The 22584-nt window shown below is 39.6% G+C and overlaps 3 protein-coding genes and 1 long non-coding RNA gene across 11 annotated transcripts in view; 3 read left to right on the top strand and 1 right to left on the bottom strand.

Annotated features, from left to right (window-relative positions):
- LOC131316848 (F-box protein SKIP16) overlaps positions 1-4377 on the top strand; it is a 31817-nt gene extending 27440 nt beyond the window's left edge. For 2 of the 3 annotated variants that reach the window (XM_058346328.1, XM_058346326.1), the window contains one exon: positions 4140-4377. In XM_058346328.1, coding sequence (XP_058202311.1) covers positions 4140-4218 — 79 coding nt within the window. In that variant the 3' untranslated portion in view covers positions 4219-4377. Of the gene's footprint in view, positions 1-1021; positions 1241-2239; positions 2347-4139 lie in introns of all 3 variants that reach the window. The other variant, XM_058346324.1, reaches the window with a different exon arrangement.
- The window catches only part of LOC131316851 (probable hydroxyacylglutathione hydrolase 2, chloroplastic), a 70682-nt gene extending 60081 nt beyond the window's left edge, over positions 1-10601 (top strand). The window contains exon 8 of the mRNA XM_058346336.1: positions 10221-10601. Within this exon, the coding sequence (XP_058202319.1) occupies positions 10221-10235 (15 nt within the window). The 3' untranslated portion in view covers positions 10236-10601. The remainder of the gene's footprint in view (positions 1-10220) is intronic.
- On the bottom strand, positions 8453-10557 carry LOC131316855 (uncharacterized). The gene is made up of 2 exons (XR_009197308.1): positions 10416-10557; positions 8453-9056 (listed from the first exon to the last, which is right to left on the bottom strand). It is a non-coding gene; the product is annotated as an uncharacterized LOC131316855 (long non-coding RNA).
- Positions 10602-12032: 1431 nt separating the features above from the next.
- LOC131316850 (F-box/kelch-repeat protein At3g06240-like) lies at positions 12033-22462 on the top strand. 6 transcript variants are annotated; one of them, XR_009197307.1, is made up of 3 exons: positions 12046-13473; positions 20790-20912; positions 21674-22028. XR_009197307.1 is itself a non-coding variant. In XM_058346333.1 (2 exons), the coding sequence occupies exon 1, from the start codon at positions 12286-12288 to the stop codon at positions 13462-13464; it is 1179 nt and encodes a 392-aa protein (XP_058202316.1). In that variant the 5' UTR covers positions 12033-12285; the 3' UTR covers positions 13465-13473; positions 21674-22462. The 6 variants fall into 6 exon arrangements, 2 of the variants coding, with proteins under 2 accessions (XP_058202316.1, XP_058202314.1); XR_009197304.1 differs by having other exon boundaries at positions 21154-22028; XR_009197306.1 differs by having other exon boundaries at positions 20790-21272.
- Positions 22463-22584: the final 122 nt, after the last annotated feature.

Here is a 22584-nt window from a genome sequence, read left to right as displayed (position 1 = left end):
AGAAGTCAGAAATCTTGTTGAATATAATAATAACTTAGATGAATGCATGTCTCTTATTTTGTCTTCTAAGTTCTTGTTTCCTCTAATATGTAAAGTCATCACAAATCTATGATGTTATGTAAGATCATAAATGCAGCATGGCTCAAAGCCTCAGGCTGGCTAAGTTTGGCCTAACTTTATTATTGGATTATCTTTAGCAAAATTTTCTTCTTATATTAACTTTGGTTAGTTTTGCGTCATTTTTTTCTTTTTGGATCACTAATTTGTCTCGACGACAGGAATCTACAAAGTTACAAATTATGACAAAAAGCTTTACAATTTCTCAAAGGACAGAAATAATCCATAACAATTTGAACTTTTTTCAATTGTGTTTCTTATTTTTTTCGGACTCCTCTTAGATGAATAAATCATTCAAAGAAACTTGACGCAATACTAACAAAAGTGCATAGAAGACCAAAAAAAAAAAAAAAAAACTATGAAAAAATGATCCAAGAATAAAGTTTGGCCAAAACCTAGCCTAAGCGTCTTATCTATTAAAAAAAACGATAATCATTTGAAATAAGTCTTTTTGGTTTTGAGCAGAAACTTTTTGTATACATAACTTATTTTGAATGTGCCCGTGTTAGTGAGACACTTCATGAATTTCGATCTTGAAACCTGTTGATCTTGGGACGATTATAATTTCATATATGGATTATGTCATCTGATATTTGAGTTCTTATTGCCATTATGTAGAAACATAGATCACGGTGGGACTATGACCCACATCTGATTGCAATAAAAGCAAGTGTCTTGTCATTTAGACCATGTAATCATCAATTTATCTTTTGAGACAACAATTTTATTGATTAGGACCTCTTTCGTAGGTGTAATTTGTAAATGATGACCGAATCGAAGTGATTCACTGCTCACAAATATAATTTTGATTTTCGATTCGGTTCACGATTTGACAACCTTGGTTTCAATTACTCTGTTGTTTGCTGATGTTATATAGAAACTAAGATGAGATAATTTAGTGAAGGTCCGTGCTTCAGCTGTGCTTGTCCCGGAATTCGGTAACCTTCAAGATGAATCTGAGAAGTTTTACTTTTCTTATTCGATGCGCATGTCCCTTTTGCCCGAAGGATGCTGTATTTATGGAATGTCCTTTGCTTCTTGCCAACTGTATCGGAGACACTTGATCTTCCGTGCTAATGATATTGTCGTGAATGATATAAATGGAGAAGCCGTTATAGGAAAGGTACAGTGTTTTCATAACATTTTCATGGTTTAAATTTCTGTACTGAATTTAAGAAGATTCAAATATATTTGCTTTCTTTTTTTCAAGTCTTTCGAGTGAAATTCTAATATGCATGGATGAACTGGATAGAACAATTAGTTATTTGTGTTGTCTACTTGAAGCTGGTTTGTGCTGTATGGCAATGTCTTTGTGGAATAGGTTATGGTAAAAGTAAAGTAAAAGGGCCCATTATGACCGTAAGTGCATACCACTGTTTCTGTTGTCAAACCTGCAAATGACAGCAATTTTGGGACTTCATAGTTCAGTAGGATACTTCTATATATGGTACTATATCTCAATGTTACGACTGTAATGGATCCTGACTTAAGGAGGAATTTTTTGGGGTTTCTGTTTGATAGCATACCCTGATTTTGGAGCAGATATGCATGCACATTGTTATATGGTTCATATCGAGTGAAGAAAGTTGGAAAACGACCAGGACAGAGCACAATCAAAGTGGTGCAAAACTTTAACGGGGAAACACAATGAAAGAAAGTGCAGAAGTAGGACATACAGATCAGTAATAGATTTGGAGGAGACCTATGCCTGATGACAGATTAGAAAGGAGAGTCAAGGAGTATGGCCCAACTCTTGACCAAATCCTTGATTTTATAGAAATTTTTGACATATATACTTGGGTTTTGGGCCATTCTTTTTCATTTGTGGCCCTCTTTTTGCATATGGGTGGCCTTTTGTTGATGCCTTAATTTTTTCTTATGGGGAAAATAACCCAAAACCAAAATATGGGCTGGGTGTCTGATCAGCTGTGTGACCTAGGGTACAAATGTACTTCTTTTGACTTTCTTTTGAAGTGCTCAAATCAGAAACTTCCTACAAATTTTTTTCAATGTTGAAATGTCTCTAGTTTCCTTTTATTGATAAGCAACTTACAGCTAGTGTATTTTTCGTATGCTTACTAATTTACTTTGTTAAATGACTTCTTAGTTTGCTTATTTGCAGTTTCCGCTCTTACGTCCGGGCGAGGAAGAGTTTGTGTATGAGAGTTGCACACCTTTATCATCTTCTTCAGGCTCTGTTGAGGGTTGTTTCACATTTGTCCCTGGCAGGTATGCCTCGATCTGTTACTTTAATGAATTTCTATTTTTGAAACAACCTTAACCCTGGCCTCCGGTTGATGATTCTACCTAAATCATCCAGCCTTTACTTTGTTCTTACTGTTTTGGCTCATGGCTGTGGATTGCCATCACTCATCAGTGCTTTTTCATCAATGGAATTATACTTTGTAGGATGGAACCATTTGATTACGTGATAATAACTCACCAAGTTTCTCATGGCTCCTCTTTTCTTTTGTCTTTTTCTTTTTTTTTCTTTTTTATCACTTACTGATGGCTCCTGATCCATTACATTATTAGTTCCTTTTTCTTTTCCAAGTACACGTGGAGAATTAATTTAGAGAATAAGTAAACCAAGCTATTGAACAGAGTCGTGCCTTCATATTTCAGCTTATCAGCATGAACCAATCATCTATTAGTGGCAGCAGGCTTAAATTTTCTTAGCTTTCGGGTAATAATATCCGGGTGGATGCCTGGCCAGAGCAAATTTGAATTAATATTTAAGAGTATAAAGCCTTCTAATTCAATTGAACGGAATGGTGCCTTCGACCAAAACCTCATTTGCCTAGAGGGCCTGTAAAGTTGTGAGGATAGGTAGGCCTGTGCATGGTTGAAGTTAAATCCAAATGCTACAAGCGTTGCTCTTGTAGAGCAAATTTTGGTAGGAATTAGGAAACAAACCCATCTACATCTACGGTATGGTGTTTGTGTATGCAGGGTAATATTTTGAAATTAGTACTTTTATGTTATATTTAGGCGCTATGTATCATAGACCATCCATGGAGTGATATGGAACTAAATTGGTTCTCTGGAGAGGAGTATTAGGTTTCAAAAGTTGTCCAGTCGGAGAATACAATGATAAGGTGCTTTCTATTTAGTCTAAGTTAGGTTATAAATGTAGTTGTTTCGGCTTGCTTCTGGTATTAAGCTTTGCCTGGGATCAGACTAGGTTGAGCACACATTTAGAGGGCCTCAAGTCCCAAGGCTTGCAAAATTTGCTACTCAGCAATGTAATGATTTTTACTACATAGTGTTTCTTGGATGAGTTATCCATCCCCGCTCCTACATCCCCAAGAATATGTATCACACATAAAGCATATCCTTGTCTTGGACCCACACACCCAGTAACGCACAAATGTACCCACACGCATTTACTTGTTCGATTTTGCTGCCACGGTGTTGTTTTATTCAGTTTTCTTCACATGTTTCTGTAACCTTCTATGTAGCTACTTCGATAAGTTATTCTTTTTTTTTTTGCTGTTTTTCCTTAGAATGTAGGACGAGGACCTCTGCCCAAGCACCCAACTGACACTACTACTTAAAAAAAAGTCATATAAAAACCTGACAACATGTGTCATCCTTTCAGAACATGACGTAGATAGGTCCTTCAAATTGGTTGATTGAGTTTATTCCGTTAGTGAAATTCTTATGGTCAGTGAAATACGGGCTTACACTGCTCAAGATTATGCATTGCCACTGCAGATAAATTTGCACCTAACTCACTGCAAACCTTTGAGGGTGTGTATTATAATTTAGCCTGGTTTATGCAATCTGTTAACTGGCCTCAGAACCATAGGGTGTTTGGAAGCCAATCTTAAGCGTCAGCCGAATACATGCTTGAAGCATTTGAATTCTTGGAGTTTGATTGGCTTTCATATGGTTTTCTCAGGGAATTGTGATAGAAAATCACGGTTTTTTTTTTTTTTTTAAATTTTTATGAAGGTGGCATGTCCATATATTTTCTTGTTTTGCTGACAAGAAGTTTTTCTTCACTTTGTTTTTTATAGATTGGCAGATCCCAAAGGTGACCCTTTTGATGTTGAGCTGGCACGTTTCCCGCTTGAATTACCAGAGTACATTTTCTAATGCAACTATTGTGCGTGGTTGATCTAGTTAAAATCAGATGATTGAATCAAACGTCTGTCATCTGGTGGTAATGTGTTATTTCTCTGTTTTTGTTTCTGCACTCTGCTTATCGCTGAATGCAGCACCATGGATTAAGTTTCAAAGAGTAATTCTGTGGCCTCTCTCTCTCTCTCTCTCTCTTAACTATGTTCTTACGAAACTTCTTATTCTATAGCTTGGGGGAAAAAAGAGAGGAGGTTTTGGTAAATAGTTCCAGGGTTGTTGATTGTTTGACTCTTGAATGCTATTGGTACTAACACTATGCGAACGAGGCTCTTTCTGGTTATGAGCTTTGGTTTGTTTTTGTGTTGTTTGGTTCAATCGAGAGATTAATTACATCATGTATGAATTACAAAATACAAACTACGGAGAATGCATTTATTTTGTGAGAGTCAACTAAATAACGAAGCTGGGAATTTAGAGGCTGGCCCTTTTATAGGATCCTTCTCCAAATTAGTCTCCTCTCATATTATTGCTACCTGATATAGTCCTGGCTCATTATTTCGGACAAAAATACCCCTCTGGTCACATATATAGTTCACATAGTTTCAGTTTTACATATACAGTTCACAGGGGCGAAAAAGTTATTATCCAACATAAAAAAATTCATTCAGGTTCGCCAATAATATTTAGGGTTCGGATAAAACCGAAGCTAAAAGATATGTCTGACCTCTTATTTTCTATAAGCGCATCACAGGGAAGGACCAAAGAAAGAAAGAAAGGAAAAGACCCTCTAAAGGGACAAATTAAGGATTCTTGCCTTTGGCAAGATTTGGCCCATTGACCTCCCGATTAGAAGTGTCCAAGAGTGGTCAACTGAGCTAGACCCACTTGATTTTCAGTTTATGAGCTCTAAACCATGCAAAACATGGAGAGGTTGGTGGTTGTGTTTCAACTCATGTGGGCTCGAGTTCGAAATTACCCAGCCAAGCCAATATTTACGTGTATATATTCTTTAGCTCAAACCCCTTGACACGAAAGCAATGCGTCGGATGAACTATGATACACATTAATACTTCATTCGCACCGTATACAAGCCATTGAAATCGAGTCTGTCTTCTTCAGAGTCTGTCAACCACTTAACGAGCTTAACATTGTACATATCTACATTGACAAATACTCGAAACAAATACGTATGTCGGTGTTAACTTACCCAAATACTCGAAACAAATACGTACGACCCTTTAGAATAATATGATAAGAATAACAAGATCTTTGTACCGATTCAATCGGAGTGAAAATTTGAACAATAATTTTTTTAGACCGTTTATATATTAAAAAATATGGTTAAAAAATTAAGTGGTCCAATTTTTAATTTGTTTGAACGGGTGTGAAGATCTTACTATTCTGATCATATTATTCTAAAGAGATATAATCAAATTTTGTCTCTAAAACTCTCATAATCACGTTTCTGCTCCATAGGATTGCAAATTGCTGGTTGAGATTTTTTATTTAATAAAAACGGTGCCGTTTAAAGAGAGTGGGTAGGGGCTGCTGCGCCCCCGGGCAGCAGAGCCCCCGCGTCCCAAAATCACTCCTCATATATCCGCCTTCAAAATTGGAATTAGATTGTCAAACGGGATGATATGAGACGCCATTTTTTTTTCCCCTCTTGATCGATCCACGATGGCACGACGGCGACTTCTGTTAAAGTAAAAAGTGAACGAAAGGGAAGGAACTGAGTACTAATATAATCAGAGCCACACAAATGCACAGAGCATCTCCACTCATTATTCAATTTGAGTATAAATTTGAGTAAAAGCTCCATTTAATATCATCATCTCCAATGACAAATCCATTTTTTACTCAAATTTTGCATCAAAATTCATTTAATTTTATTCTTCTCTCGGATCGACCACCAAATCCCACGACCTCTCCTTCACCACCACCAATAAAATCCTCCAAATCCACCTCCCAATTTCACCGGCAGAAGTCCCTGTCGCCGCTATTAGAAATCTTGTATGGGATCCATTTTAAGTCTCACGCAAATAATTGGAATTGTTGATTTGTTTAAAACATGTTTGTAAGACTATTCGTAAAAAAATTCACTCATTTGGATTTGGCAAAAGCTTGATCGGTATTTGTCCTTGAGTTTGATAGGTAAAAACTAAATGAATGGATCAAGTATATAAGTTTGATAGGATAAAAACTGAATGGATGAATCAAGTCCTCACTGATATACTAATGAATTACTTTTTACGGCACACTCTTACAAACCATGTTTTAAACAACAGAAATGTTATGGTACATGAAAAATGGAACATGAACATGAAAGGGAGCACACGCTCAAATTCATACCCAAATCTCAGACTACTCTCTTTCATGTCCCCATTGTCATGCATCCTATCAAGGTTCTTTAAACAAATTGAATGACTCTGATCAGTGGCGGACCAAGAATTTACTGGTAATGAGGTCAGTTATCTACCCTAAACCTTAAACCAACATAAAAAAGGATTTAAGAAGATATCTATTGATCTTATATAGTTCATTTACAATATACTTACAAAAATTACATGCACTGAAATGCCATACAAGAAGTGATTAAGTGAATTATCTATCTATAAAATTTCTCACAACAAAAAGGATATCTGTTTATACCATAAAACTAAAATTCCATAAGAGTAATGATTTTTGCACTCATATTTTTTTTAATATGTCCACTCCTTTTATTGTTTTTGGATGAAAACTACACATAAAATTCACACTAAAAGACAAAAAAAAGGGGTGCCTATGTAAAAAAGAAGAAGAGAGTATGAAAATTATTTTCTTCCAAAAACGCATACTACAAGAAAAAGAGAAATTAATCAATGACCCTGGAATATGGTTGTGCACAAACTTGGATCACACAAATATATGCGATCCACTTCCAACTGTGTAAAACTCATCTAAATGTGTGGTTCAGATTCATGCTTAACCTACCTCAAGAGCATGGAATAACTTTTCCTAAAAGAAGTCACGGTCAATCCTTTTGACCCAAAGTCGATCTTTCTTGTTGAGAGAGATATATACCTAAAAAATGAGAGCAATTATTTTACTTATGGGATAAGAACCAAAGGATATAGAACCTATGGGGCAATTCTATTATCTTTGGGGCAACAACTACAAGTTCAAAAGCCTATGGGGCAAAATTATCAAAAATGTCCAAAATTTTTGTATTCCTCTTGTGGATTTTCCAACTTAGTGGGGTCACTTGACTTCCCTTGCCCATTAATGGATCCACCCCTCGCTCTGATTATTAGCGTGGGGCTCCGAGTACTTTTGTGTCAACAATTGTATTAAAGATTGTGTCCATAAAACGGGCCTCTCATATATACGCTCACTTATGCATAGAGAACTAGCGGATGCCTTTAGGCACGTCAGAATGTATTATACTCTCAACTTAAACAAATTTTCTGCACTATCTAACTGCTCTACGAAATAGTTGTAATTTCCACAAAGTGTCAAATACCATTTTAAGATATTTTCCTATTTGATCACATAAGGCAACATTATTTTACATTGAGATACATTACTTAAAAAATGAGGATCGAGATAAATTTATTAGAAGAATATTCTTTGTATCTTTTAAAAAAGAAATGATCTAATAAATTTAACATGAAGTGATCTAACGGTTATAGAGGTTGCTCTCATTTATACGCCTAAATATTTTTAACAGAAAAATCGCTCTATTTATAATATAGATTTTTAACACAATTTTTTTGACACTACTAGGTGCATTGCGACGTGCAAAGCACGTGTGTCATGCCCGTTGTGGAAATCGATTTTGATTGTTTCTAAAATTATAAATGTGGATAACGTAGCAAAAGTTGTATACATAAGATTGATCAAGGGTTTGATCATAAGTAGATGTCTGCAAAGTTTTGCTACACATAAGTAGCTGCGATTTATGACTATGACTAACTGCACAACTTTGGCTACAGGTTTATCTATACAATTGCAAAAAAGTTAGCATCAAAGTAGAGTTAGTGCAAGTTAGACAAAGCAAAAAGTCTTTGGATTGCAAGTTCTTCATGCTAGAAGATTGGGAAGGTTTGAAGGTGATGGAAGAAGCAGTCTACACACAAAAACAAATTAGTTCTTCAAAGAGGAAGAAACAGATTTTTATGATTCTTGAGGGTACTGAACCTGTTCTGCTTTTCTTGATTGTCCATGGCGCCATCTCTGAGAAACTATGATCCAAGAATCAAAAGATTCAAAACTGAATGAAAAATATAGAAGCAAAAAGATCAAAGAGCATGTAATATTATTTTTTTCCTCTTTCATTTTGCATTTTTCTTTGCAACCAAACAGGGAAAAGAATCATATTTAGCAATACCAATAATGGAGAACCAACCCAAGAAATTTAGACTCAAGAATCCCAATTGGGTTTAAGGAACAATTAGCAAGCCTTCAACCGAACAACTCTTCTCTGTTTGAATCGGCCTCATCGAGCTTTTGGCACAGTCTATTCATAGCTTGTCCAAACAATCTAATCACTGCTGCTACATCCTATAAGTATAACCAGAGATTATAAGGATAACACAATACTTAGATAGAGCGATCTTATCTTTGAAAATAAGCTGGAACTAAAATAGTTCGAACTCAGGGAATTTCACAAGCTAACAATTTTCAACCAATGGAGTTAAAAAGACACCAAACACCAATACATGAAGGAAAAAGATCAAACCAAACAGAAGCGAACGTATGAAGCCATCTTGATACCTTCTGATGCAATGCTGGGACTATTGCACTTTGTCTAACACGCCATATCTCCCCATCAGCTAGGATAAGTCCCTTTCCTGTCAAAAATTCTAGAATTTCTGCAAGAATGCCCTGTAAATCAAGGAGTTGTACAGGCCTATTGAAAAATAAAACAGATGCATAGTGGTGAAATACATCAAACTATAGGGGTATTTATTCTAACATCGTTACATTTTCTTATCATTTCAACTTAACTTATTTGATACATCGGATGAAAAATTCACATGCAGGGTATGATGCATCAAAACTTATAAGCACCCTTATGGCCGGGTCAATAGCAATTCGTAACGGTTACGGTGTCTGACTTACTGAATGTCTAGCTTTTCCAACTCACAAATGCATTATTCCACATCACACAAATGGATTGCAATCAGTTAGACCCATCTGAACAAAACACATTCATATGTGGCAAGGAAAGTTTATATTAAATGGCCCAACTGTTTACACCCTAAACACCAACCACATAAGCATTTGGCCAATCAGCTTTATCTACCTTGTATTTGAGAACATCATAAGCTTACCAATCAGTCTACTATCCCATGGGTCCTCAAACTTGCCAAGCCAAGAAATCGGTCCCATTTTCTCAACAAAAAAGAGTTGAGGCTCAGGTTTGCATTTTGAGAGCAGAAGAAAAGGGGTTTCCCACCATAGCTGCAAAAACAGTTGCCCCATTGAGAGAGGACCAATTAGCCTACTCTCCCACAGCCACACAGGCCCTCAGACTTGCCAAGCCAAGGCAAAATGGGAAGGGTCACCCTTCCCATTTTGTCAACACATATGAACGTAAGGGATGCGCGTGTGCACACACATATACACACATAAAGGGCTGTGGAAATTTTTTTTTTTTTTGAAGAAAGGCCAACCACCCTTGGAAAAATCTCTTCTCTCGCTGCTTATAAGCCTCATTTTTTTGAGTTCAATTTCTAATAAGTGCTTAAAACAGCACATGCAACAGAAAATCAAACCCACATAAGTGCTTTAACTCAACACAAAGGCCGTGCAATAAATCAAACACCACACACGGCTGTAGAAAGTGAAAACAAAAGGAAAACATGCAAGAACAAGCAGGAACAGAATTGATACCCAAAAGCATCTATGGAAGCACAAACTAAGAACACAAATCCACCCCAAAGACAGCATATCCTTCTCCTCCTCTCTCTCTCTTTTTTTTTAAATCCAAATCAACACAAAGCCTGTAGAAAAAGCTAAAACCTAGAAAGTAAATCCCAACAAAATAAAAAATGGAAAAAAGCAACACCCAAAAAGATATAAAAAACAAACCCCCTGTTTTCTTTTGATCTAACTCAACACAAAGACCGTGCAATAAATTTCTTTGTATGAACAACAGTAAAAAATGGACACACACAAATGCATGAATCAACACATCGGCGATACGATTACCACACACATAGAGATACCTGGCTGCTCCGAAATCTCGACCGAATAGAGCTCGCACAAGAAATCGAAGAAATCGCTTCAGATGGAAGATAGAGAAAAAGAAATCGAAAAAAGAGAAAAACCCCGTCCCATCTGGGCTTTGGTTCCAACACACCGGATTTCGCTTTCGGTGACGGAAAACCTTTGATTTGGGGGTTTGTAGTGGAGAGAGCTCGAGAGAGAGAGAGAGAGAGAGAGAGAGCAGCTCAGGCGGTTCTGTCAATGTTGATGTGTGTACAGCTCCGGTAGAGAAGAAAAGCCTTTTTATGTGGCTATTTGCTGTTGAAGTTCACCCCATCGCGCCACGTGCTCCACAATACCAAACACGTAAAATGACAATTGAGGACCACCAACCAAGAACAACGGCCAAACAATCTAGGGGCAAAATTGTCCAAATTGGACCAAAATTGCCTAGCGATAAATTGGCAAAACTGGTTCTTCTTTAGGAGAGGTAGGATATATCGACCGTTGTTTTGGACAGCTGAGATTAAAATTAAAAAATGGCACACACTCTCTCTCCCCCTCGCGTGTTCTCTTTCTCCCTACCATTCACCTCTACTCTCTCCCGAGTGCAATTTTGTTACGTTAAATCTTTTATTAGTTAAAATTGTGTAGGTCTCATCTTTAAAATATATAGGCACACTCTTTTTTTCAACTTTGAACTCCTACTTTATCTCTAGAGCAAAACCAAAGCTTGATTTTTGGCCAGGGGGAGGGGGGCTGCCGCCCCCTCCTTCCCCCTCCTCCCCCTCCCGGCTCCACCCCCCCCATTTCCCTCCTCTCCCTTCCGTTTTTCCTGTTTGGACCCTCTCCGTTTTGGGTCTGCCTTGTGTTGTGCTCCGGCAGATGAGTCTCCGATTGGCGGCCTGTGTACTCATTTTGTTCCGGCTCCTCCTTGGTTCCCGGATCTAGTTGTTGTGGCCTGCGGGTTGCGGGTTTTTGTGGGCGGTGGTTGTGGGTCGATAATAAGGTGTTATGGGATTTGGGAGTTGTTTTTTCTTTTCTGTTCTTCCGGAGTATTCGGTTCTTCTCCGACTGGTTTTTCCAGTTCGGTTGTGTTCCAGTTCGGGTTTTTCCCGGATCTAGAGGGTAGAGGAGGTGGGTGAATAACATCGCCTGGGTTCGGTCTCCTTGAAGCACTGTCGGTATAAGGCTTCCTCAGATTCTCCGGTGTGCGGCGGTGGAATAAGTTCGTGGTGTGTTCAGCTTCAGCGACTCGATCCGACATAGGAGCGAGCAGATCTTCAGGCGCCAAGGGTGAATCAACTGTTGGTTCGCTCCGGCAAGAGAGCTGTTTTCTCTTTTGATGTTTCGTAGATGTTGTTGCTTTTTCAGATTTCAGTTGTGCTTTGTTTTCTGCAAGTTTGAGCTGGGGGTCCGTTAGAATTCTCTACTACCTGGACCTAGATTGGTTTCTACTCTAGGCATTTTTTGTCGGTCCTGCTTGCAGGGGGTGCCTGTGTCGAAGTCTTGGTAGTTTTAGTTCTTTCCTGTACCTTTTGATGAGATCTGTATTGCCTTCTGGCTCTGAAATGAATTTGACATTTAAAAGAAAAAAAAAATCTTTAAAATATATCACTTTTGGGTGGATTCAAAATGGAATCCACGCTTAATCTGTTCTCTCTCTCTCTCTCTCTCTGCGCTAAACTCCCTCACACCTTCCTCAAGCTGAAACTCCCACTGTAGACCTGTCGCTGACCCTCCGGTGACGAATCAAATCCGCCCGAGTGCTCTTCATTTCCGGATACTCTCTCTCTCTCTCTCTCTCTCTCTCTCTCTCTCTCTCTTTTCAGTCTCTTCTTCCATTTCTCCCAAGAACCCCAGAAAGATAAATCTTCCGTAAAGAAGACCATGATGTCGGACGGTGAGACCATGGACGATTCCCTCTGGAGCCACCTTCCACCGGAAATCGTCGCCGACGTACTCGTTCGACTACCAGTCAAGTCTCTATGCCGGTTCAAATGTGTCTCTCCCTCATGGAAAACCCTAATCTCTTCCCCCCAATTCGCCAAAACCCACCTTCACATTGCCATTACTACCAAAAAACCTCCAAAAGCCCTTCTCAGATCCAGCTCTGACGCCCTCTACTCCGTTGATCTCGCCGACGCAAACCCGACCTGTGAAAAGCTTGATACTCTTCCGGCCGAGTGCTTCGGTGAGCGGTTAATGGCTTCGGAACCTTTCAATGGCTTGCTTCTGGTCCACGGTATAAGTTATGAACCCAATTTCTTGTCGAATCCTTTCACTAGAGAATGTAAGAAACTGCCCAAATCTCCTTTGTCTGACATCAATTGGAATGAAAACGAAGGGTACGGGAAGCCTGTACGTGGGTTCGGTTATGACTCGTGTATGGATGATTACAAGGTTGTGATGGTCCATACCGCCCTTCAGGTTGATGATGCTGATACTGATGATGTGGCTGTCTATTCGATGAAAACTGATGCTTGGAGCAGAATTCAAGTTTCACATAACTGGCTGGAACCTCAGACTGGGGTTTACCTTAATGACCGTCTTCATTGGCTTTGTTGGTATAATCTTATGAATGCTATTGCTTTTGATTTGTCAGATCAGGTTTTTAGGGAAATCCAGCTGCCTGATTATGAGTTAGACAGTGAATGCTTGGTCGTTCTTCGGGGATGTCTCTGTTTGGTTTGTTTCTCGGTTTGTGACGACGGAACTGAAGTTTGGATGATGAATAAGTACGGGGTAACAGAGTCATGGACTAAATTTAGGATTGCTGATCCTATGATGTATATAGACGGTGTGTTGTATTTGTCAGCAAAAGACGAGTTTGTGTTGAGGGTGCTCATAAAGATAATAGAAGAGGACGGAGAAATAATAGTAGATGAATCTAAAGAGAAGCAACTAGTGTTGTACAATCCGGAAAAAGAAACAGTGAGGGTCATGATTGTTCCTGGCATTCCAACTGGATTTGCAATTTTGGGCAACACCGTCGACACCCTCCTCTCTCCTAATCATGGAGGACAGATTATGAGACAATGTGAAGCTTCTTCACGTGAAAGTTCATAGAGTTATCAGGTACAGTCCCAACATAGAAGTGACTCTGCCCCTTCTTTTCTAGATTAGTAGTTGTGTATGTCGTACTATGTGAACTTCTATATTTAATGTTTTGGAGGTTGCAAATCCACATATGCCTTTTTGAAGCTTATTTATGTTTAGTCTGAGTTATATTGAACATTGGTTAGTGATGTATGTTGAATTGAGATTTTGTCCTAGATCGTATCAAGTGGCTAGGGCTCACTTATAATGGTTGGAATCTGATCCATGAAGCATGATTGCTTGATTACTTATAGATGGGTGTCATATCCGTGTCATGTCCATTTAGGATACGAGTCCTTGGATTTTCACAGGCAGGTATATGATACTCCTTAAACGTAGCCATTGTTTGAACTAATTTTCTGTATTCTTGAAGTATCGGATACTTTTGGATACACTTACGTCACGTATCCGTACTTCTATGCAATATAAAATTTGGCATTGCTTACGCAGCATCAAAATTTTAGCAGTAAATAGATGAGTAATTTTCCAATACTTTGGTTACTTCTTAGTGAAAGAGAGAACAGTGAGACTAAACTAGTACCATCCTTTTTGTGGGGATAAATAAGTGTATGTTTGGAGTCTTTGGACATATGGGTTCCTCGTATTAACCTTTTATTAGCACTTGGCTGTGAGAATATCAAAATCTCCGCTCATTAACAATCTTCCCATCTGGACTCACTTGAACGGAACCCAATGCAACATGTTAGAGATTTTCAAAATAAAAGAGTCGTCGTTTTTTGGTTTTGGAAAATTCCTTTGTTTCCTTAGAATGCTTGTTTTTCCTCTTTGTGAGTTTTGTCCCACATTGGTAAGCTGAGAGATGTTGGAGTGGTATATATTAGGAAATATTCCTAATGAAAGTAACTAATGATCTAGTGTGGTGCAGCCCTTTGGTGCTTTGCACCATACCGGCAGAGCCGGTACACACTCACACACGCACGCGCACGCGCGCGCGCGGCGTGGGCTGTGTGGCGTGGGCTGTGGTGCATTGTGGCGCTTTAGCGGCGCACTTTGCACTTAGCACGTCAGCGCTAGGCGCGGTTCCGATCGGGTGCAACTCGAGCCTACGGGTGCGTTGGTTCTTAGAGTTGCGATCTTAGCCGTCGGCTGCGAATGGGCTCGATCCAACGGATTGGATCAAATCCGATTGGGTGTGAGTGAAACAGCACACCAGTTCGGTGTGACTGGGTGTGACTGATCGATCTGGACCATAGGATCTGATCCAACGGTCAGATTAGATCGGGTGCATACCCATTCTCAATGGGTGCGTAGTGGCCTATAAATAGACCACTACTTAGCAGAATCCAGTGCTCATAATATACACACATAATCCGAATTTCTCCTACATCTCTCTCTATATTTTCTAGCATTCATTCTGCGTTCTGTTTTGCTGCAAAAAATAGAACACAGTGGTTCTCGGTTCTTGTATTCGTTCAAGCAGATATTCTGTCCGTTTCGTTAGTGCAAACGAAAACGGAAAGAACTTCAAGTTCGGGCTTCGATTTATCTTGAAGGCAGGTTTGCTGTAACCCTTTGCATACCGGTATTGGTGGGGGCAAATACTGTCTTTAGGAAAGCGACATAGTCGTGACACGAAGTGTATTTCAGCATTTGTGGAGGTTTCGCCAACAGTTCAGAATTGCAGCAGCCAATTTTCCAACAATCTAAAGACAGTATTTTGCGATGGCGATGTCTCTACAGAAGATGACTCAAGACTTTCTGAAATTGGAGCGGTTTGAAGGTGGGAATTTCAGGCGTTGGCAGAAGAAGATGCACTTCTTGCTAACGACCCTGAAAGTGGTGTATGTTCTGACTACTCCGAGTCCGGAGATACCGGAAAATCCAGATGATGAAACTATGGAGCAGGCCCGTGAAAGGGGCAAGTGGGAGAATGATGACTACATATGTAGAGGACACATCCTCAATGCACTGTCAGATGCATTGTTCGATGTCTATCAGAATTCAATGACAGCAAAGGAACTTTGGGATGCACTCAATGATAAGTATCTTTCTGATGACGCTACAAGTAAGAAATTTCTTGTTAGTCAGTTTATGAATTATCGCATGGTTGATACAAAGCCGGTCATTGATCAGTTGCATGAGATTCAGTATATCCTCAGTCAGTTTAAGGTTAAGAACATGCATATGGATGAATCTATTGTTGTTTCCTCTGTTATTGACAAACTGCCTGCATCTTGGAAAGATTACAAAAAGGAACTCAAACACAAGACCGAGGAATATACCCTTGATCAGTTGGCCCAACACCTTCGGGTGGAGGAAGAGAAAAAGCGTCAGGAGGGTAAGGATAATTCTACTTCTAAAGTACATGTGGTGGAAGAAAGTTCCAACAAGAAACGCAAGAACAGGGACGGTGATAAGTCTTCTGGTAAGTGGAAGAAGCAGAAGCGGGATCCTACCGACACTGGTTGCTGGCATTGCGGCAAACCTGGGCATCTTAAGAAAGATTGCAAAATCCTGAAAATGAAGAACTCTGGTGAAAATCCAGGAGCATCTGGGGCAAAGAATTCTAAATTCATTGCTGTTGTTTCCGAGGTGAATATCCTCGATGATGCTGGAAGTTGGTGGGTTGATTCTGGTGCGACAAAGCATGTTTGCAATGACAAGAGGCTCTTTACTGAGTATAGTCCAGTTGCAGATGGTACCGTTCTGTTCATGGGAAATGCGTCAACTGCATCAGTTAAGGGAAAAGGCAAAGTGGATTTGGAGTTCACTTCTGGCAAGACGCTGACTCTTACTGATGTGTATCATGTACCGGAAGTTAGGAAGAATCTCGTGTCTGCAAGTCTACTTAATAAGTATGGTTTTAAAGTAGTGTTTGAGTCGGGCAAAATTTTTGTGTCCAAGGGTGGTGTGTTTGTTGGCAAAGGCTATGTAACCGAGGGGATGTTTATGCTTAATATTAATAACACAGTTGTTTCTGCTTATATGCTTGATTCTTTATCTTTATGGCATACTCGTTTAGGACATATCAGTACAAGGAAAATGGATTGCATGATAAAATCTGGACTAATTCCTAAATCTGATAATGATATGGTTGATAAATGCAAGATTTGTTTGGAATCAAAGATAACCAGATTGCCATTTCCTAAAATTGAGCGGACTTCTACATTACTTGAATTGATTCATAGTGATGTATGTGATTTTCATAGCACTCCAACTAGAGGCGGAAAATCAATGTGGTTTGAAGATAAAACGTCTTAGGTCTGACAGGGGTGGTGAATATCACTTCCCTGATTATTGTGAATCAGTAGGGATAATTCATGAAGTAACTGCACCTTATACACCACAACAAAATGGAGTGGCCGAAAGGAAGAATAGAACTTTATGTGAGATGGTAGTTGCTATGCTAAGCAATGCAGGATTAAGTAAAGGTTTGTGGGGCGAAGCTATACTTACCGCTGCTTATATCCTAAATAGAGTACCTCTCAAAAAGTCTAACATTACTCCATATGAACTCTGGTCAAAAAGGAAACCAAACTTGAGTTATTTTAAGACTTGGGGGTGTAGGGCGATTGTGAGATTGCCTAGACCTAAAAGGAAGAAACTGGGTCCAAAAGGAATCGAGTGTGTATTCCTTGGATATGCTTTGCACAGTAAAGCATATAGGTTTCTAGTGGCCGAGCCTAATGATGTTGTGTCCATCAACACCATCATTGAATCTCGAGATGCAGTGTTTTATGAAAACAGATTTGACAGAATTCCAAGGTTAAAATCTAGTAAAGATTTGGAATCTAATAAAGATTCGGAAGAGTTTCCTTTGATGTCCGAAGAGGACAACGAGCCTTTAGAGGTTCCAGTTGAAGGAAATGAACCTGAGGAACAAGTTGAATTGAGAAGGAGCAAACGAGTTCGGATAGAGAAAACGTTTGGTCCTGATTTCATAGTTTATCTAGTTGAAGGCACTAGAGAGACTTCATGCGCTCACAATGTATTTTCACTTCATGTTGAAAATGATCCTTTGACATTTGAGGAAGCAATGAAATCGCAAGACGTGGCTTTCTGGAAAGAGGCTATCCAAGATGAGATGGACTCTATCATGGGTAATAATACATGGGTTCTGGCGGATTTACCACCTGGTTCTAAGCCAATTGCTTGTAAATGGATTTTCAAGAAGAAAATGAAAATTGATGGAACTATTGATAAGTTCAAGGCCAGACTTGTAGCCAAAGGCTTTACCCAGAAAGAAGGTATTGATTACTTTGATACCTACGCCCCGGTTGCTAGAATTTCAACAATTAGAGTTTTAATTGCTCTAGCTTCTATATACAAGTTTGAGATACACCAAATGGATGTCAAGACTGCATTCCTTAATGGTGAATTAGATGAGAAAATCTATATGAAGCAACCAGAGGGGTTTGTTGTGCAAGGTTATGAGCACAAAGTTTGCAAGCTTATAAAGTCTCTTTATGGACTTAAGCAAGCACCTAAGCAATGGCATGAGAAGTTTGACAAAGTGGTTGTGTCAAATGGTTTTACAATACACCAATCTGACAAGTGCGTGTATAGTAAATTTAATGGCAAACGAGGAGTCATTATCTGTTTGTACGTAGATGATATGCTCATTTTCGGTACAGACCAAGAGAGCATTCAGAGTACAAAAGATTTTCTTTCTGCTATTTTTAGTATGAAAGATATGGGTATTGCTGATGTAATATTGGGTATAAGAATTAAAAGAAGTGGTGGTCACTTGATTCTATCCTAGGAACATTACATTGAGAAGATTTTAAAGAAGTTTAATCACTTTGAAAGCAAACCGGTGTCTACTCCGTATGACTCTCAATCACCATTGGATCTTAATGAGGGGAGAGCTGTGTCACAACTAGAGTATTCTAGAGTGATTGGCAGCTTGATGTATGCCATGACAAGTACAAGACCAGACATTGCATATGCGGTTGGGAGACTTAGTAGGTATACTAATAATCCTGGGCATGTACATTGGCATGCAGTATATAGAGTACTGCGGTACCTCAAAGGGACTATAGATTATGGAATAGTCTATAGTGGATATTCTTCGGTTCTAGAAGGATACACTGATGCTAGTTGGATTACTGAGCGGAATGATCACTCGTCAACGAGTGGTTGGGTGTTTACACTTGGTGGAGGGTCAATCTCCTGGGGATCTAAGAAGCAAACGTTGATAACAGACTCAACCATGGCAGCCGAGTTTGTAGCATTAGCTTCTGGTAGTAAGGAGGCAGAATGGCTGAGAAATCTGTTGCTGGAAATTCCAGTGTGGCCTAAGCCTATGCCACCTGTATCGCTGCATTGTGATAGTCAAGCTACGTTGTCGCGAGCGTATAACCAAGTGTATAATGGAAAGTCCAGGCATATTGGACTAAGGCATAGCTATGTGAGACAATTGATTGTTGATGGGGTGATAACCATTGATTTTGTTAAGTCAAGTCAAAACTTGGCGGATCCTTTTACGAAAGGCCTTGCAAGGGATTTGGTGTTGAAAACATCAAAGGGAATGGGACTTTTGCCCAATTAGTTTAATCACTCCTGGTGGAAACTCAACTCAACCGGTTGATACTCTCAATCTCTTGAGTTCAATGAGAAACTACACCATATGTCGTGATTGGAAACACTTTAAAGTTATTTTACACATTCCAAGGTAAAGTGTTTTGTACCTATAATGTGAAATACAAAGGAGGTTGAACTACTTAGTTCTTAATAGATTGTTTTGTGCTAATGTTATAGGAGCACGGATAGCGATTTACCTATGTGAATGTGGAAGTGGTGCCGCTTCCTATAGGTCACAGGGGCTAAACCTTAGAGCATTCATGAAATCAAGATAAAAGACCCAAGGCCAGTTCACGGGTCAACCGATTGGGATATCTGCATTATTTGGAGGATTATGTGTGAGACACGTCCGGTTGGTCGACAGAGGACAACTAGTTCAAAGACACGTCTACTATGCTGCCCTGACCAGCTTTGATATGTTTTCACTAAGTGAATAGTTGAAGTCGCAAGACACTATTTATGTATGCATAAACCTTGTAATAAGAATCGAGAATATTTCATCTGTATTTCGAAAATGGTGGGGGATTGTTAGAGATTTTCAAAATAAAAGAGTCGTCGTTTTTTGGTTTTGGAAAATTCCTTTGTTTCCTTAGAATGCTTGTTTTTCCTCTTTGTGAGTTTTGTCCCACATTAGTAAGCTGAGAGATGTTGGAGTGGTATATATTAGGAAATATTCCTAATGAAAGTAACTAATGATCTAGTGTGGTGCAGCCCTTTGGTGCTTTGCACCATACCGGCAGAGCCGGTACACACTCACACATGCACGCGCACGAGCGCGCGCGGCGTGGGCTGTGTGGCGTGGGCTGTGGTGCATTGTGGTGCTTTAGCGGCGCACTTTGCACTTAGCACGTCAGCGCTAGGCGCCTTATTGGCGCCATTTCTTATTGCGAGTTGGCAGTAAGGTGGCGCTGACGTGGATGCCGCGTGTCACACGCGTGGTAGGTGAGTCACACGGAGCGGTTCCGATCGGGTGCAACTCGAGCCTACGGGTGCGTTGGTTCTTAGAGTTGCGATCTTAGCCGTCGGCTGCGAATGGGCTCGATCCAACGGATTGGATCAAATCCGATTGGGTGTGAGTGAAACAGCACACCAGTTCGGTGTGACTGGGTGTGACTGATCGATCTGGACCATAGGATCTGATCCAACGGTCAGATTAGATCGGGTGCATACCCATTCTCAATGGGTGCGTAGTGGCCTATAAATAGACCACTACTTAGCAGAATCCAGTGCTCATAATATACACACATAATCCGAATTTCTCCTACATCTCTCTCTATATTTTCTAGCATTCATTCTGCGTTCTGTTTTGCTGCAGAAAATAGAACACTGTGGTTCTCGGTTCTTGTATTCGTTCAAGCAGATATTCTGTCCGTTTCGTTAGTGCAAACGAAAACGGAAAGAACTTCAAGTTCGGGCTTCGATTTATCTTGAAGGCAGGTTTGCTGTAACCCTTTGCATACCGGTATTGGTGGGGGCAAATACTGTCTTTAGGAAAGCGACATAGTCGTGACTCGAAGTGTATTTCAGCATTTGTGGAGGTTTCGCCAACAGTTCAGAATTGCAGCAGCCAATTTTCCAACACAACACATGTCTTTCCTACTTACATTGCCTCAGATTGAGTTTTTTTGGTTCGGCGAAAAATTTTACATCCCTTACTCAATCCTCTCCATCTCATTGCTAATCCTGCAAAGCATGCTAAAATTTTTTGGGCTTTCATTAGTGCTGCAGTGAATTAATAAGTCTGGATACAGGTATTTGCATCAAGAGAACTTGCTTCCTCGTCGTCCTTGGGTTTGGCAACCCATTGGACATAACACCTAGGGTTTTATGGGAATGCAACTTATTGAGAGATTGAAGTCCCATTGTGGAAATGTGTAAGTTTCTTAATGCTTCCGGTGAGAAGGTACTGTCAAGGTCGTCTAGAATGATTTAGGAAAGGAATGGAATGGAATCGTCTTTCCTTCCCTTGGCAATGGAAGGGCCATTCACCTGAAATGATTAATGGTGGTTCCATTCGTAATGTGCATTCTGTCAGTTTCTTTGAACAAACTGAATGACGAATTCAATGTTCCGTTCTTGTGAATTCAACACAACCTTAAATTCTTTATCTTCAAGATTAACCTCAATTTCTCTGTGTCCTAGAAAGGTGGAAAGGCTCAGTCACCAAAAATCGTTAATTAAGATTCCATTCGTAATGTGCATTCTGTCTTTTTCTTTTAACGAACCAAATGAAGGTATGCCATTTCCATGCAAGTGAACCAATCACAACCTTCTGTTATTTTTGTACCAGATTAACCTCAATGACTTCCCTTTAACATGTTCCAGGAAGGAGGAAAGCCTCACCCACCTATTTGTCAATGCCATTCATCTCAACTTGTTTAGTAAAGTTCTTCCTTCAATTTTGAATTTCATGATGACAGCGTCATTGTATTTGAAAGATTTGTTGCTGCATTGCCTGTATCCATTAATGAAAATTGTTGAATTAATGTTCGAGTTTCAGCTTTCTAGTTCTTGCTACTACTCTTCTTCAATTACGGGGCTTCTATCCATTTCTTTCGCCGTCTAATGGGCTATTACTCATGTTTTTAGTGGTGTTAGAATGCATAAACATTGATAGTCTACATTTATTTTGCAGTTGATAGTGAAGGAACATCCAAGCTCTAAACTCTGTGCAGCAGTACTCGACTTTGTACCGGCTAATTAACCATGCTCTATCTAGATATGCTCTGCAGCACTTCATCTTCTCGCTCTTTTGAAGGCACTTCTAGGGCTTGATTTCAAGTGAACCTTTTTTGTATTCTAGTATGTATTTTTGTAAACTTCAGTTTCATTTCTTGGCTAGGAGCTTCTTTGTTGTGTTATTGTTGTTTCTTGTTCCATGACTATTCTGTTATTCACCTTGGAATGTACAAGGATAGCTTGCTTTAATATGGAGGACTCAGGAAAATTCCCTGTTCCTCCAGTCCAAGAAGTTGATACTTGAAGCTCAAGCTAGTAATATTGTCATTGGTCATCACCAAATTGTGAAGCTGTAACACCCCATCCCACGTCGGAACACTTTATATCACTGCTGGAGGCATTATTCGAAAGATGTAGAGATTGGGAGCTATGACCACTGGGCACAAGCAACTTGGATTCTAGGGTGACTGGGGGAAAAGAAATTGAACGAAAAAAGATCAGGACAGTAGTCATATGTCACTGCTATCTATCTACTGTCACTGCTATCTATCTGAGCACGTATGTATGTATATATTTTGGCATGTGCGCTGCACGTGCTACTTTTTTTGGCCTTCCATTGACAGTGTTATTGTGTTTGGATGGTGAGTTGGTGAGATCAGAGTTAGCAATTGTAAAGGCATTATAATGGCTAATTATGTAGACATCCACGATTATCATTGTGAAAAACATAATTGTAGGAGACAAATTCATCCGTGCAAGCACCCGTCCCCCTTGGTGCTCCTAAATTTTGAGCTCGAATCCGGCTATTGTGAGACTGTCTTCTTTCACTCTAACGGCCCGTTTGGTGGGGGACAAGGGAGGGGGGGA

Source organism: Rhododendron vialii, chromosome 2a (genome assembly GCF_030253575.1).
Source record: "Rhododendron vialii isolate Sample 1 chromosome 2a, ASM3025357v1".
Classification (NCBI taxonomy): Eukaryota; Viridiplantae; Streptophyta; class Magnoliopsida; order Ericales; family Ericaceae; genus Rhododendron; species Rhododendron vialii.
Note: the sequence above shows the minus strand (reverse complement) of the source record. Positions and strands in the feature narration are given on the sequence as shown.